Source organism: Ovis canadensis, chromosome 9 (genome assembly GCF_042477335.2).
Source record: "Ovis canadensis isolate MfBH-ARS-UI-01 breed Bighorn chromosome 9, ARS-UI_OviCan_v2, whole genome shotgun sequence".
Lineage (NCBI taxonomy): Eukaryota > Metazoa > Chordata > Mammalia > Artiodactyla > Bovidae > Ovis > Ovis canadensis.
The window spans coordinates 50,058,718-50,073,947 of record NC_091253.1 but is presented as its reverse complement, the minus strand read 5'-3'; the positions used below and the strand labels follow the sequence as shown (position 1 = coordinate 50,073,947).

Sequence of the window (15,230 nt, the reverse complement as noted above, 5' to 3'; positions counted from 1 at the left end):
CTGCCTGTTTTCGTTGATCAAGATATGCATTTGAAATCACTCTTCGAAAGCAATAATTAGATCAGAATTCAGATAATGGGGAGGGGGGACCATTAAGCACAATCCTAGAATTGTCTTCCAGTCTAAAGACAATGGGGGTCCTGGGTGCAGGGCTGTGTGGGGAGGGCCCCCAGGAGAGGATGTGGTTCAGACGTCGTTTGAAGCGGGCACCTGGAGCAGCAGACTGCAGCCAGCCTTCCCTGAAAAGACTAGTTAGTCTTCTTGGAGTCAGGTTGTATCGTGTTACAGCCTACAGCCGTGAATGTTATCCCTTATGGCAGGGATAAAAATTACTCGGAACAAAATTTCCCTTCTTAAAAAATCTAATGTGGACTATCACTCTGTTTATTGCCAACTCAGAATATTATTTTCTTTCGTCTGCTTCTTTAATGGAGGGTTAATACTCCATTCCCTTAGGGCAGTCGTCTTCTTCATGTGAACAGGGAACACTGTTCATGTGAAAAGAAGATGCTCTCCAGGGCTTGCCTAGCAGTCCAGCAGTTCAGGTACCACACTTCCACTGCAGGCGACACACAGCTTCAATCCCTGGTCTGGGAACTAAGCTCCTGCATGCCACCAGGCGTGGTGGGGGAGCGGGGGAGGCGGGGGGGGGAGCAGAATGGTGTCCTTTTTAGCATCCCAAATCAGTAAAAGCAGATATCTGTTTTTAAAAAAAATGGTGAAAATACACTCCTTTCCTTTCAAAGGAAACATAGAAATAGAATTTAAGAAATGAAAACTAAAATATAAACATAGTCCCCTTTTGTGTCTTCAATGATTTATCCACTGAACAAAGTCCTAGACTCTGCTGGACACTCTGAGGATCAGACTGAGTGCAGTGTGAGTCCTGTGTTCAGAGAGCTTATGGCCTAGGAGTGAAAATAAAATACACACATTTATTTAAAATACTAGGTCCTAATCGAAAACCCAATCAAATAACAGTATTTTTGCCAGTGTTTAACAGTTTGGGGCACTTGACTAGCAAGCTGTTTATTTATTGTCATAAAGTCGTACCGTGTTTTTAGTGACTGTAGTTGTAAGGTTATTTATAGTAAGACTGCCTCATTTGGAGTTCAATCTTTCTGATTTTCCAGGCATATAGGTGGTACGAGCTGGGGCACCAGAGGGGCCACTTTGCCTCCGTGTGGCAGCGCTCACTGTACAATGTGCAGGGACTGAAAGCCCAGCCGTGGTGGACCCCCAAGGAGACCGGCTACACCGAGTTAGTGAAGGTGAGTATCAACATTCCCCAGTCCTTGTCTGTTTCCTCCTCAAAATTCAGAGATAGAATCTCAAGCAAAGGAATGTCCGGGTGGAGATAGATTTTCTTTCCAGGGGCATATGCAGAAAATGGCACAAAGCAAATCTTTTCATCCCATCAGACAAGAGTTCAGGTTAGATGGTGAAGAGAGAAATTTGGTGAAGAACAGCTTTCAGAATTTTCAATTTACGACCCCTTTACACTCTTAAAACTTGCTGAGCACCCCAAAGAGTTTTGTGTAGGGTGGCTCACAGAACTCAGGACGTTTACTGTGGTTGAAAGTTTATTATAAAGGATATTATCAAGGAAACAGATGAACAGTAGATGAAGAGATAGACAAGGTGAGGTGTGGAAGGGGAAGGATCCAAGTGCAGGAACTTCTGTCCTCGTGGAACTGGGGTACGCCCCTTCCTGGCCTGTGGACAGGCACTGCTGCTGCTGCTAAGTCGTGTCAGTCGTGTGCAACTCTGTGCGACCCCATAGACGGCAGCCCCCCAGGCTCCCCCGTCCCTGGGATTCTCCAGGCAAGAACACTGGAGTGGGTTGCCATTTCCTTCTCCAATGCATGAAAGTGAAAAGTGAAAGTGAAGTCACTCAGTCGTGTCTGACTCTTCGCAACCTCATGGACTGCAGCCCACCAGGCTCCTCCGTCCATGGGATTTTCCAGGCAAGAGTACTGGAGTGGGGCACCCACCCACAAATGCATCAGATCTTGTGGTTCACCAGTGTTTATGGAGCTTAATCAGCAGCACCCGTGTCCCTCCCAGTGATGGGTGGAGCTGAAAGTTCCAACCTAGTCACATCTTTCTGGTGACCAGCCCCTTCCTGCGGCCATCTGGTGCCCCACACTAAGTCGCCTCCTTAGCATAAATTCAAGTGTGCTCTTTTGAGACTCTTTATGAATGGCAGAGTGAGAGAGTGTTAGTCTCTCAGTCATGTCCAACTCTCTGTCCATGGAATGCTCCAGGCGAAAATACTGGAGTGGGTTGCCATTTCCTTCTCTAGGGGATCTTCCCAACCTAGGGATCGAACCCAGGTCTCCTCATTCCAGGCAGATTCTTTACCATCTGAGCCACCAGGGAATGACAAAGGTCACTCCACTTATTCAAGAAATTTCATGGATTTTGGAAGGTTTTGCCAAGAACTGGAAACAAAGACTAGATAAAGTTCTTAAAATATTATCTGAAGCCAGCCCCTGAATTTTGACCACAGACCAGTCCCTTCTAACAAAAGGGTCCTAACATTTAACAGACATGGCAATTCACTAGACCACATTGTCACTAATAATAAAGAATCCAGTCCATTATCACATCATATGAAAGTGCCTTCCAGGGTGAGACCACAAAGGTTGGCTGACCCCATGAGATCTCGCAGGTTCCAAATGTAGGAGTGATCTGAGCAACAGATGGCTTCAACCCTTTCAGACATCTGATGTAACTGAGCTGAGATAATATCTTGCCCCCATGCCCTTGCTGATGGGAATGCAAAGGGGTGCAGCCATTTTGACAGTGGTTGGCAGTGCCTCAAAACATTAAACACAGAGTTACAGCCTAGCAATTCTACTCCTAGGTGTATACCCAAGAGAAATGCAAACATATATTCCTATGGAAATGTGCACTTAAGTGTTCAGAGGAGCATTATTTAGAGTATAAAAAAGTAGAAATAACCCAAAAGTCCATCTAAATGATGAATGAAAGAATAAACAAAGTATGATACATTACACCATGGCAATAAAAGAGGAAGAAATACCAAGATTCGTGGTACAACATAAATGAACTGTGTATGACATGATGCTACCTATTTGAACCCTGTGTGTGTGTGTGTGACTCAGTCATGTCTGACCCTTTGCAGCCCCACAGATTATAGCCCACCAGGCTCCTCTGTCCATGGGATTTTTCAGGCAAGAATACTGGAGTGGGTTGCCATTTCCTTCTCCAGGGGATCTTCCCAACCTAGGGGCTGAACCCATGTCTCCTGTGTCTCCTGCACTGCAGGCATGTTTTTACCTGCTGAGCCATCAGGGAAGCCCCCATGTGAACTGTCCAGACAGACAAATCAATAGAGAAAGGAAGTAGATTGGTGATAGCCAGGAAGAGGGCCTGAGGGTGGGTGATTGCTCATGCGTAAGGAGTTATAGAAATGGTCTAAAATTAGACCGTGTTTATGGCTCATGACTCTGAGAATATACTGAAACCTACTGGTTTGTAAAAAGTTAATTGAGTAAATTTTCTGGTATGTGAGTTATGTCTCAATAAATATGTTAAGAAATGGGAAGCTGTGATATGTACATTGTAGTTCAAGTATGTTAAAAAAATTAACAGGTTTCTGGAGGTTGATGAATACCTAACTTAATTAACCTGCATTAAGGTAATACAGTGAGGTTAGAGCATCCGCTCCCTAGGCATACTGTCTGGTTTTGTTTGTTTTGTTTTCTATTGAAGTATATTTATGATATTATGTTAGCTTCAAGTATACAATATAGTGATTCAATATTTTTACAGTTTGTACTCCATTAAGTTATTACAGGATAATGGCTATAATTCCTTATGCTATACAGTAATCCTTGTTGCCTGTCTATTTTATACACAGTGGTTTGTATCTCTTGATGCCATATCCCATCTTGCCCCTCTTCCTCCCCTCTCCCTGGTGGTAACCATGAGTTTGTTTTCTGCATCTGTGAGTCTGTTTCTGTTTTGTTATAGTCATTTCTTTTTTTTATCTTCCACACATAAGTGATAACACCGAGTATTTATCTTTCTCTGTCTGATTTATTTTACTATGTATAATACTTTCTAGGTCCATACATGTTGCTGCAAATGTCAGAATTTTTACTCTTTTCTGTGGCTGAGTAATATTCATTTTTACATATAATAGAATATTATATATATCTAGTCCTCTGTGGATAGCAATACAGTGAAGCAGTTTAGAGCATCTCCTCCATAGCCACACTCCCTGGTTTTGAATTTTTGATCTCATTCCCTACTAGCTCTGTGACAGTGAACAACACTTCTTCATGCTTCCCTTTCATTGTGCAAAGTGGCTGTGGAAACAGCGCTTGTTCCATGGCTGTTTATTTACCAAGTAGGAAGTGCTCCGTAAGCATTAGTTATTGTGATGATCTAGAATTTTAATTTATGTATTAACTTGTTTTCATAGGGAAATATTTTCTAATTTCTAAGAAATATCAGAGAGCCAATTTTGAAATTTTATATACTATTGAAATAACAACATAATAGCTAACCTATATGAAATCTTATCTGTAATCCATGTGCTGAGCGCTGTTGTATATAATATTTCTAACCTTTACTCTTTAAGATGGGTATTATTGTACCCACTTATATTTGAGTAAATAAGGACTAGAGAAATTAAGAAATTTGCCCAAGGTCTTATATTTAATAAGCCAGGGCTAGGGGACTTCCTTGGAGATCCAGTGGCTAAGACTCTATGCTCCCAGTGCAGGGGGCATAAGTTTGATCCCTGGTCAGGGAAGTAGATCCTACATGCTGCAACTAAGAGCTTGCATGGCACATGGTGTGGCCAAAAAAATAAGCCAGAGTTGAGACTGGGACTGAGATCTCCCTTTCCTCAGGTCCCTGCGACTGTACCCTCTAAGTCACTGAGGTCTTGCTCTTGTGTCTCATGTTACTCTTTTAGCCAATTAAGTCTTTATTTCAAAATTCCATTTCTCTGGGCTTGATTTCAGCCCTGCCTGTTTCAAGCTCTGCTTCACTAAGGGGAAAAGAAAAGCCAGTCCTGGGCATTAACCACAGGGTCCGCAGCAGCATACAATCTCAGTTAGCCTGTGCTTTGTGATTGTAAAGTTAGCTTGACTTTGCAAACTACCTTTATTTGTAGAAATGTTAATATTGTACATGTTGCGACTTAAAAAAAAAAAAAAGAAGTAGTTTCAAGTGACCATTTGCCAATGATGACTGTGACTAGGCAGAACCTTCTATGTGAGGGAACCCAGGGACCAAAACCACTTATTTGACAAACATGTGCTGGTCCAGATTTTCTTCTGTTTTCAAGTCACAGAGGTGACTATTATGCATCATGAATCATCACCCAGGCATTCATACCGTAAGCCGGAAACCTTTTAGATGGGATAGCTGCCGTGTTTGGCCAAGATCCTTTTAGAATAATTACCCAGATTCTCACTCTTAGGTAACAGTTAACTGCCATGCATTGCACATTTTCATTTAAATTATTCTCATTGTATGTTCCAGTGAGCTGCAGAGTGCAATTTTGTTGAAGGCACAGGACAACGTTCAGCAAAATGTATCATCTGTGTTTTTCCGTTGTGTTGAATTGTCATTGTTCGCCTTATTGTGTAGCTGGCAATTTGGCAATTCTGTGCACCAGGGGTGTTAAGAGGCTGGGTAGCTCCATGAAAAAAAATTGAGAGAAAAACAGCCCAGTAGAGTTTTTTCTTTTAGGTATATGTTCATTAAAACTGAGTAATTTTTTTGCCCAAATAACAAACATGAAAACCCTAAGTGGCTTGGAGGTGTTTAACATAGAAATTGAAACAAAAATGGATTAATGTGTTTCTAGATTATAAATAGAAAAGGGAAAAGAAATCTCTTCCAGTAAGATAAAAGCCACCCTACTTAAGAATTTTGCTCCTTTTTTTAAGATTAATTTTTTGATCAGATTTATTTAGATGTGAACATACATGCATTGAAATCACTGTCATAACATAGAAAAAGCAATGAGAGCCAATAGCAACTGAAAACCATAGTTCAGAATAACCCTTTTCTATTTCATTCCCTGCTACCTAACTGTGCATTCATCACTGGAAAAGGGGGAAATTCTTGCGTCTTGTTTCCGAGATTTTCAAAGCCCCTGCTCTGATGTAAATACATAGCATCACAGATACGTTTTCCATCTTCATACTGTAGCTTTCTTACAGTTGGAGAGGCGCCCAGTAAAACCTGCCAGTGGTGTGACACTGCCTCAGAATGACTGATTAAAATGATACTCTTCCTGGCATTCCCTCAGACTATGGCTTTTATTAATTAAGAAGTCCATTGTGTATGAATAATGCCACCTGGACAAAATTAAAAACTAATACGGGAGTACATTAGTGGTTCAATATTTGTATCTGTGTGATTCAATATTTGAAATATTTTCACTGAACTGCTTTTGAAATAAATTGGATTGAGACAGAAGCAGAAGTGTCAGATTTACAGTGAAATTAAGCTGTAAAGTAAGAGGATTATCAATTTTATACGAAAGTAAGTATCATAGTAGAAAGAAGTTCTGAAAGCAGTTCCTAAAGATTAATATAATAGTTTAATCCTGTTTTTCTAGATCAGACTTTACACTTTTGAATTCCAAAGGGTTTTCACTGAAAATTACAACAGAATGACCATGGGAGTGCAGAGAATTTACGGAATTTGATGGCTGTGTGACTTAAAGGGAAACTTCAGAAGCAGGTTAGCTTTGCTCCCTGCTCTGACTCCTTGGAAAAGTCATTTCACCCGCCTGAGACTAAGTTTCTTTCTCTCCAAATGCGAAATAATTGCCTCAATTCCTCCTCTCCTACAAGGTGCAAAAGCAAACACAACAAAACCCCACCATCAAGGATGTTTCCATGTGGGTTTAAACGTGAGCCCTTACTGAAAGCCGACACTCTGCTAAGGTTAGAGAAGGGCATGTGATGCCAGTTACGGCAACATACCAAAAAGATGACATATTTGAAATTCTTTGAAGGACCTTTCTGGCGGTCCAGTGCTTAAGATTTCACACTCCAGATGCAGGCTCCTCTGTCCATGGGATTCTCCAGGCAAGAATACTGGAGTGGGTTGCCATGTCCTCCTCCGGAGGATCTTCCCGACCCAGGGATCACACTCACGTCTCCTACATTGCAGGTGGATCCTTTACCACTGAGCCACCGGGGAAGCCCCTTTTTCAGTTTTTCACAAATGCCTAAAAATTGGCTTTGTCTCTGATCCTCCTTCCAGTACAGTGTTTGACTTACAGTCCAGGGCACTCCGTTGCAAGCCACATCTGGAGGTTAGTACAACATTTGCAGTTTGAAAATTTTTGATCAAGTAGGTCATGATCCATATCTTAACACACATATATACTGATTGATGTGTTAAAGATACATGTACATGTACACAATAGATCATGTGCTTATCTGTTTATCAGTGGTTTGTTTTATATAAACAGAGCGTCTCTCTGATTTGCAGCCCCTTGAGATTAAGGACTTTGGGGTTTTTACTCCCTCAGGACACAGCCTGGTGCACTGTTCCTTGTAGGCAGAGCAGAGACGGGACGACAGAATATTATTTCCCCTTTTACCTTCTCCTGACTGTGGACGTCAGCTGGTGTCCCTGCCAGTCTGGACTAGAGCAGAGGGCTCTCTGAGTCCTTGAAGACCTTGGGCTGGCTGTCTCTCCTGGCAACCTGGAGTACCTTTTCTCCTTGCTTCGAGGAGAAGAAACTCTTTTCCTCCCACTCTTTAGAAAGAGTGAAGTTCAGTCCTCCAAGACTCTTCTCTTGCCCTGTGCCCGATACTTTATGTCGTCCTTTACCTTAAGTAAAGAAAATGAGCTACTGAATATACTGAATGGCGATGGCCAAGCCATTTATAGAAATGGAATCAACCCACCATCTGCAGCAAACTACCAGGGAAACCAACCCCTTTTCTACAATAAATAACCCAGGAAGCCAGCCTACTGTGAACCAGACTGGCAGCAAGCCAGATTATCTCCAGTGACAATCCTGGAAGCTGAACAGTAATTTCTGTTATCATTCTGCCCAAATATCCAGGACTTGATTAATAACTGGCAGCTCTCCTAATCTGTGTCCCCATTTCCAACTTAGCACCAACCAGAGAAAGTCAAATATGCTCCCCTAACCAATCACTAGTGGCTCGGACGATAAAGAATCTACCTGCAGTGCAGGAGACCCAGGTTTGATCCTCGGGTTGGGACGATCCCCTGGAGAAGGAAATGGCTACCCACTCCAGTATTCTTGCCTGGAGAAATCCATGGACAGAGGAGCTGTGGGGTTGTAGAGAGTCAGACACAACCGAGTGACTTACACACACAACCAATCACTAGGACTTCCCTGGTGGCTCAGTGGTTAGGGATCTCCCTGCCAGGTTTGATCCTGGGTTGGGAAGATTCCCTGAAGAAAGAAATGGCAACCCACTCCAGTGTTCTTGTCTGAGAAATTCTATGGACAGAGGAGCCTGGCGAGCAAAGAATCAGACATGACTTAGAGACTGAACAACAACCAATCTCTAGAACAGGCTCAGACAGTAAAGCATCTGTCTACAATGCGGGAGACCCGAGTTCGATCCCTGGGTCTGAAGATCCCCTGGAGAAGGAAATGGCAACCCACTCCAGTACTATTGCCTGGAAAATCCCATGGACGGAGGAGCCTGGTAGGCTACAGTCTATGGGGTTGTGAAGAGTTGGACACAACTGAGTGACTTCATTTCTGTTAAGCCTGCCTACAGCTTCCCCAGGCCAACAGCTTCCAATCAATCCTCCCTGAAACCTTCTCTTTTTCACTAGAAAGTTTTCCCATGTCTGCCCAGACACAGGTGATGGTGGCAGACTCCCTTGCTCCAGCAAGCTCTGAATAAACAGACTTTGCTTTTTTTATTTGATTGGTGTTTGTTTATTTCCCAATAGGAAATGTCAGATGTTTTCCTTTATTTTTATATTCTAACTTGAAAAACTGGAGATCTGATTAAAATGCACTAAGAACCAGCATGAGATTGCTTCATCAATGCTACTAATTTCCCAAGAGATTTTATTAAAATCAGTTTGCTGTGGGAGCATTGCACTTCCTATGGTGTTTGCTTGGGTTTCATGACTTCAGCTCAGCACTCAGGGGGCTGCCCCTCTACCCTGCTATATTCTCTCAAAGGCAGAAGACGCTGCTACCCATGTCCTTTCATCACAGTGTAAAGTATAGGCATGTTTTAGCCAAGATTTAAGTAAGCTGACTTTATCTCTAAAAAATCAGATCTGGAATTCCTAAAATAGTTAGCTAACAAACATGTCTTAGACAATTAGGTAAAAAGGGTATACATTTTACTAATGAACCACTGTTATCAATTCATTCTAACTCTGACTTAATGTGGAAACTTGGCCTGGAATAGTCTTGGATCACTTGCCTTCTTTCAATTTGGAGTCAGGACCTTTCAAGGTACAGACAACTCTGGGACTTCTGCCAGTGTCTGTGTTTGCCCATAGTTACTTACCTAACCTTGCTTAGGCTTATCTTGTATTATGTTTTGTCCACATGTTAAACGTGTATCTCTTTCTGATTTTTTCCATGACTGTGTTTTGTTTTGCTGCCATAGATTTACTGGTGTACAGACCCCCTCCCATCTGCTGTTGGCTTTCTCAGCTGGGTCTAGTTTTAACCTGAATCTGCATTAATGTTACACATTGAACTGTGTCCCCTCAAACGTATACTTTGAATTCCTATTCTGACGAATATGACTGTACTAGGAAATAGGACCTTTAAGGAGATGAAGTTAAAATGAGGCCATCAGGGTGAGCCCTAATCTGATATAACTAGTATCTTTATTAGAAAAGGAAATTTGGACGCACAGGAATGTCTGAGCACACAAAAGAAAGACCATGTAAGAACGCAGAAAGTAGCCGTCCGCAAGCTGGGGAGAGAGGATCCAAAAGAAACCAAACCTGTTGTTGTTCAGTTGCTAAGTTGTAGCCGACTCTTTGTGACTCTATGGACTGCAGCAGGCCAGGCTTCCCTGTCCTTCACTATCTCCTGGAGTTTGCTCGAATTCATGTCTATTGAGTCAGTGATGCCATCCAATCACCTCATCCTCTGTCACCCACTTCTTCTCCTGACCTCAGTCTTTTCCAGCATCAGGGTCTTTTCCAACAAGTCAGTTTTTCACATCAGGTGGCTAAAGTATTGGAGCTTTAGCTTCAGCATCAGTCCTTCCAGTGAATGTTCAAAGCTTATTTCCTTTAGGATGGACTGGTTTGAGCTCTTTGCTGTTCAAAAGCTTACCTAGAAATTATTCACTGGCTAGAATAGTGTACATAGTCAAGTCTTCAATCAAGTGTAAGAACAACTTCAGATAAGTAAAAAAGAGAATGACCAGTACCATATGATATCACTTATCTGTGGAATCTAAAAAAACGACACAAATATATCTATGAAACAGAAGCAGACACAGACGTAGAGAGCAAATTTGTGGTTGTCCATGGAGTGGGGGTGGGGGGGGGGCGTGGGGGTGATTAGGGGAAGGGAAGATTGGGTTGTTGGGACTGGCAGATGAAAACTATTATATATAGGATGGACAAACAGCAGGATCCTACTGTCTAGCACAGACAACTTTATTCAGTATCTTGTGATAGACCATAATGGAAAAGAACATATATATATATATATATATATATATATATATATATATATATATATATATATATGTATTTGCTATACAGAACAATTAATGCAACATTGTAAATCAACTGTACTTCAATGAAATTTTTTAAAAAAATGAATAACCAGATATTTTTAGAAATTCAGTTTTACCTGCAGTGTGTGTCCTTTCTCAGGAACACAAATACTCCTTTATTCAGATTAGAATTGAGTAATTAGGGAGCCTTATACTGGGCAGAGGTCAAGAGAAGTTCCTTGATGACAGTGGTCCAGCAAGCCCAGACACCACCCAGTTCAGAGCAGAGCAAAGCAGATGGCTGCTGTAGGGTATCTTCAGAGAAAGAGCTTATATGATGTTTCTGGCAAAAGGTAGCATAGTATCAAGAGATTTTACAGCACACTTTCTGGGCTATAAAGAAGAAGCAGTGTTAAGGGCGTTAGAAAATCAAGCCAAAGGAAAGGAGGCAGAATTTATATATGCTGCATGTGAAACGAAGTATATTTGTTACAGCTCAATAAAACTCAAATGGGAGTTTACTCAAATGTGTGAAAGGTTTGTGAAATGAGCTGAATTGCTAGATGGAGAAGAAGAAAAAGAAGACATCAAATTTGTTCTCTTCCCTGGTAGAAAATGAGTGATAAAGTCTAGAATTAATAAATCAAGAGATAGCAATATAAATATATTATTTAGATGGAAGCAGGTGAAAATGAGAAAATATGTTTAAAGCAGTTAGCTGGGGACTGAACTCAAGACTGGGGAAAACTTGTAAGAGACTGCTGCTTTCATGTTAAAACTTGTAGTAATATTTCACTGTTTAAAAATGTGTATTTCTTGATAGAATGAACATAGCAAGTGAAATAGTTAAGAATTAGTTTGGCTTTAGTTTGCACCTCTAAAGGCTTTCTGCAAGAAATCAGTGTTAGGAGAAGCCTTTAAAAATAGGACTTCATCTTATTTGATGTTAAAGAAAAAAGTATGCCATCTAGGTGGAGTGAGCAGAATAACTGCAAAAAGAGGAAACCGTCATGCGCTGGAAGGAGGGAGAGGATTAAGGAGAGCTGGCTGCACAGGGTGGGATTAATGAGGCTTGAAACTGGGAAGTCCATTTATAGATGAGTGGAGTGCCCAATATAGCTGAGGTTTAACTGAAAGGCAAGTGCTGATGATGGGTTTATGAGGCCATGAAGCATTGTGAAAACAAACAGATCTCTGTTTGCTAAAGCCTGTGTAGTCAGAAGGAAAAATGTGAATCAGAAGCCTCTGTCTTCTGGGCAACCAACCCAAATACCAACCCTATGAATCTCTCTTTTCAGTTTCACAAAATGAATGAATGTAGGGTGAAGGAAGTAATATTTCAGATGAAAATGCAGGCATGGTCTGCTCTTCAGGTTCCTGGTGGAATTTCCTAAAAAATGGAGTGATTTGCCAAGTCAGAAGACTAATGATACTGTTACAGAAAAGATACATTTCTCCTTCTTTTCTCCCCCTCCTCCTCCTTTTCCTTGTCCTTCCTCCTTCCCCGGCCTCACTCCGCACCTCTTCCTTGGTTCTATCTCTCTATGTCGCTCATGCATGCACACAAGAAAAAATTTTATTTGGCCTTTAATTCCTGTAACCATTAAATTTTTACAGTGTGGTACCTTGGTTTGTGCTTGAAAATGCCGTTCCCAGGACCCATTCCAGATTCCCTTCCCCTGTGCCCAAAAAAGAGACTCTTTTCTTGGTGTCTTTCCAAAACTGAAAAACATTCCCAAGTGCAGTCATTAAGTATGCTTGCTTAATCGCTCAATTGGGTCCAACACTGTGCGACCGCATGGACTGTAGCCCCAAGCTCCTCTGTCCATGGGGTTCTCCAGGCAAGAACACTGGAGTGGCTTGCCATTTCCTACTCCAGGGGATCTTTCTGAACCAGGGATCAAACCCACATCTTTTGTGTCTCCTGCCTTGGCAGGTAGATTCTTTACCACTGAGCCACTTTCAAGCACAATAATTTGCTAGAAAAAGTGGCTCTGTTGAACACGTAGAGGGTCGTGACAGTTCTGTTCTCTGTGTTTTTTTATGAAGTCACTGTGTAGAACTGTGTAGTCTCTGGTTAGCCCAGTTTTCCCCAGCCATCAGAGTGTGTGCTCCCTTTGAGGTGTGCCCAATACCCAGTCAGAGAGCACCTTGTTCCTCCAGTACCTTGCCCAGTGTCTGTCCTCAACATCATAGTGGGGACCCACGGCCACCCTGCTGCCCCAGAGCGGGGCAGGGCCCCAGGCCCTCTGCGGTCTGACCGCTTCCTTCCACAGATGCCCCAGAGGTGATGGGTGGGACCACAGTGCCAGTTTCTGGTGCTAAACTGTGAGTCCCCAGACTCAGTCACTTTCCAAGTCCTCTGTCATCCCTCAAGACAGAAGTCTCCACCACACCCACAGCGCAGATCCTTCCAGTTGTCAGATTCTACCTCCAAGTACTGAGCTCTAGAGAGAACATGCTGAGTGGCTGTTTCATGATAAATAAATAAAGAAAAGAAGTCAACGTCTGTGCAGCATTTGCTCAGCAGATTGAGGAGTCAGTGGTGCTGCCACTGGGGTGTTTCCAGTTGGGGACCAACTGGGAGACCATGCACCCCTTTGCTCCTTTCAGCCTTGAGTCTGTCATCCAGCGCCTCTGTGCAAACAAGAAAAAAAAATTAAGTCACTACTACTCATGGAAAAGTCTCTCAGCCTAGGGGGACCCTGGGGAGAGGAGGCAGGAGGGGGTGGAATGACACTTCACATGTAAAAGACAGCCTGCTCTTAAGGAAATTTTTAAAATTTGTATTTAGTGATGTAATCACTTTAACATTTTCCCTAGGGCTTCATGCCCTATTTTAGGAACAAAAGATCAGCTCTTTCCAAAGATGCCCCTAAAATCAGCTTTCAAAAGAAATGCAAGATTCTAAAATACCAAGGGGGCAGAGAGGAAGAGCCTGACGTATGAGGCACCCACCAATGGCCTCATTTGAAAAGTAATTCCATGTGTTAGAGCAGCAATTCTCCCGTCAGTGTGGCAGTTTAACAAGAATCGAACAGATTCATCTCATAGCTTGAACAAGTTACAATAGCTGCAGGGAGTGTTGGCGATTTAGGTGCATTCAGGATGGGGTGACTGTCTTGGATGGGCTTCCCAGGTGCTGCTAGTGGTAAAGAACCTGCCTGCGAATGCAGGTAGACTTAAGAGACATGAGTTCAATCCCTGGGTTGGGAAGATTCCCCTGGAGGAGGGCAAGGCGACTCACTCCAGTATTCTTACCTGGAGAATCCCATAGACAGAGGAGCCTGGCGGGCTACAGTCCATGGAGTCACAAAGAGTCAGACACAACTTGTCCACTAAACGACAACAAATCTAGATGAGAGGGAAATTTTCATTACTTATTAATCAGACAAACAAACAAAAAGTTGAATGTCACTCTAAGGTGTATTACCAGGCATATTTTCAGTCCAGAATCTTCTCTCTAGTCCTTAGAAAGAAACTGGAAGTTAATCCGAGATGAAGGCCTTGCAGCAATGGACAAAACCCAGGGCCTCTTCCTGCCTGAAGATGAGAACCTGAGGGAAAAGGGTGACTGGAGTCAGTTTACGCTATGGCAGCAAGGTGAGCACCTGACTTCCTGATCATTCTCTGTGACCTGATGGGAAAGGGGCAGCGGGGGGCCCTTCTGGGAATACTTCACAGAGCCTGGGAAACACAGATTATCAAAATCTGTTCATTGCTTCTTAAAATGTATGGACACTCATTTATGTGTGTGTGTGTGTGCATGCAAATTCATAGTTTTATATATGCCTTTGTTGTATTTGGATATATAATGTGTTTGGGTTTTCCTGGTCTTTCCTGTTTAATGATATGTTACAAAGAGTAGTCCTACTGTATAGATGCAACTGAAAAGCCCACCATGGGTGCCTTAGAAAAGAGCTTCCTTGGGCCTCCTTTGCCCCTGTCACATGGAAACACATCCCAACATGAGAGCTGTTAGGAATGATGACACACCAGAGGGACAACTCAGTAAAAGCTAGTGTCTGAGCTCCTCAAGAATAGGAACAAGGGACTTCCCTGGTCGTCCAGTGGTTGAGAATCTGCCTGCCAATGCATGGGAGATGGATTCGATGTTCTCTGGTCCAAGAAGATCCCACATGTTGCAGAGCAACTAAGTCCCTTTTCTGCAACTACTGAAGCCCGCACTCGAGCTTGTGCCCCGCAACAAGACAAGCCACCGCAATGAGAAGCATGCACACCGCGCACATGTGCAGCCCTCAGTCGCCACAGCTAGAGAAAACCCAAGCAGAGCAGTGAAGACACGGTGCAGCCAAAAAGAAATTAAAACAAAAAGAACAGGAAGGGGTTCACAGTCAACATACCGTTCCCTGAGCTGAACCCAGGCCCAGGTACACTCCCCGCTGTGTGTGTGTCCAACGAGTTAATATCAATCTGTCCTCAAAATGAGAAGCTTTGAATTTTATCTTTAAAGCACTCTCCAACTCTCTTGAAAATTCAGATTAACCTGGGTTAACAATAGCTGTA

At 42.7% G+C, this 15,230-nt stretch overlaps 1 protein-coding gene across 2 annotated transcripts in view; it reads left to right on the top strand.

Annotated features, from left to right (window-relative positions):
• Positions 1–15,230, top strand: part of ASPH (aspartate beta-hydroxylase) — a 191,595-nt gene that overhangs the window by 158,426 nt on the left and 17,939 nt on the right. For both annotated transcript variants that reach the window (XM_069600088.1, XM_069600089.1), the window contains exons 21-22: positions 1,134–1,271; positions 14,171–14,306. In XM_069600088.1, the coding sequence (XP_069456189.1) occupies positions 1,134–1,271; positions 14,171–14,306 (274 nt within the window). The remainder of the gene's footprint in view (positions 1–1,133; positions 1,272–14,170; positions 14,307–15,230) is intronic.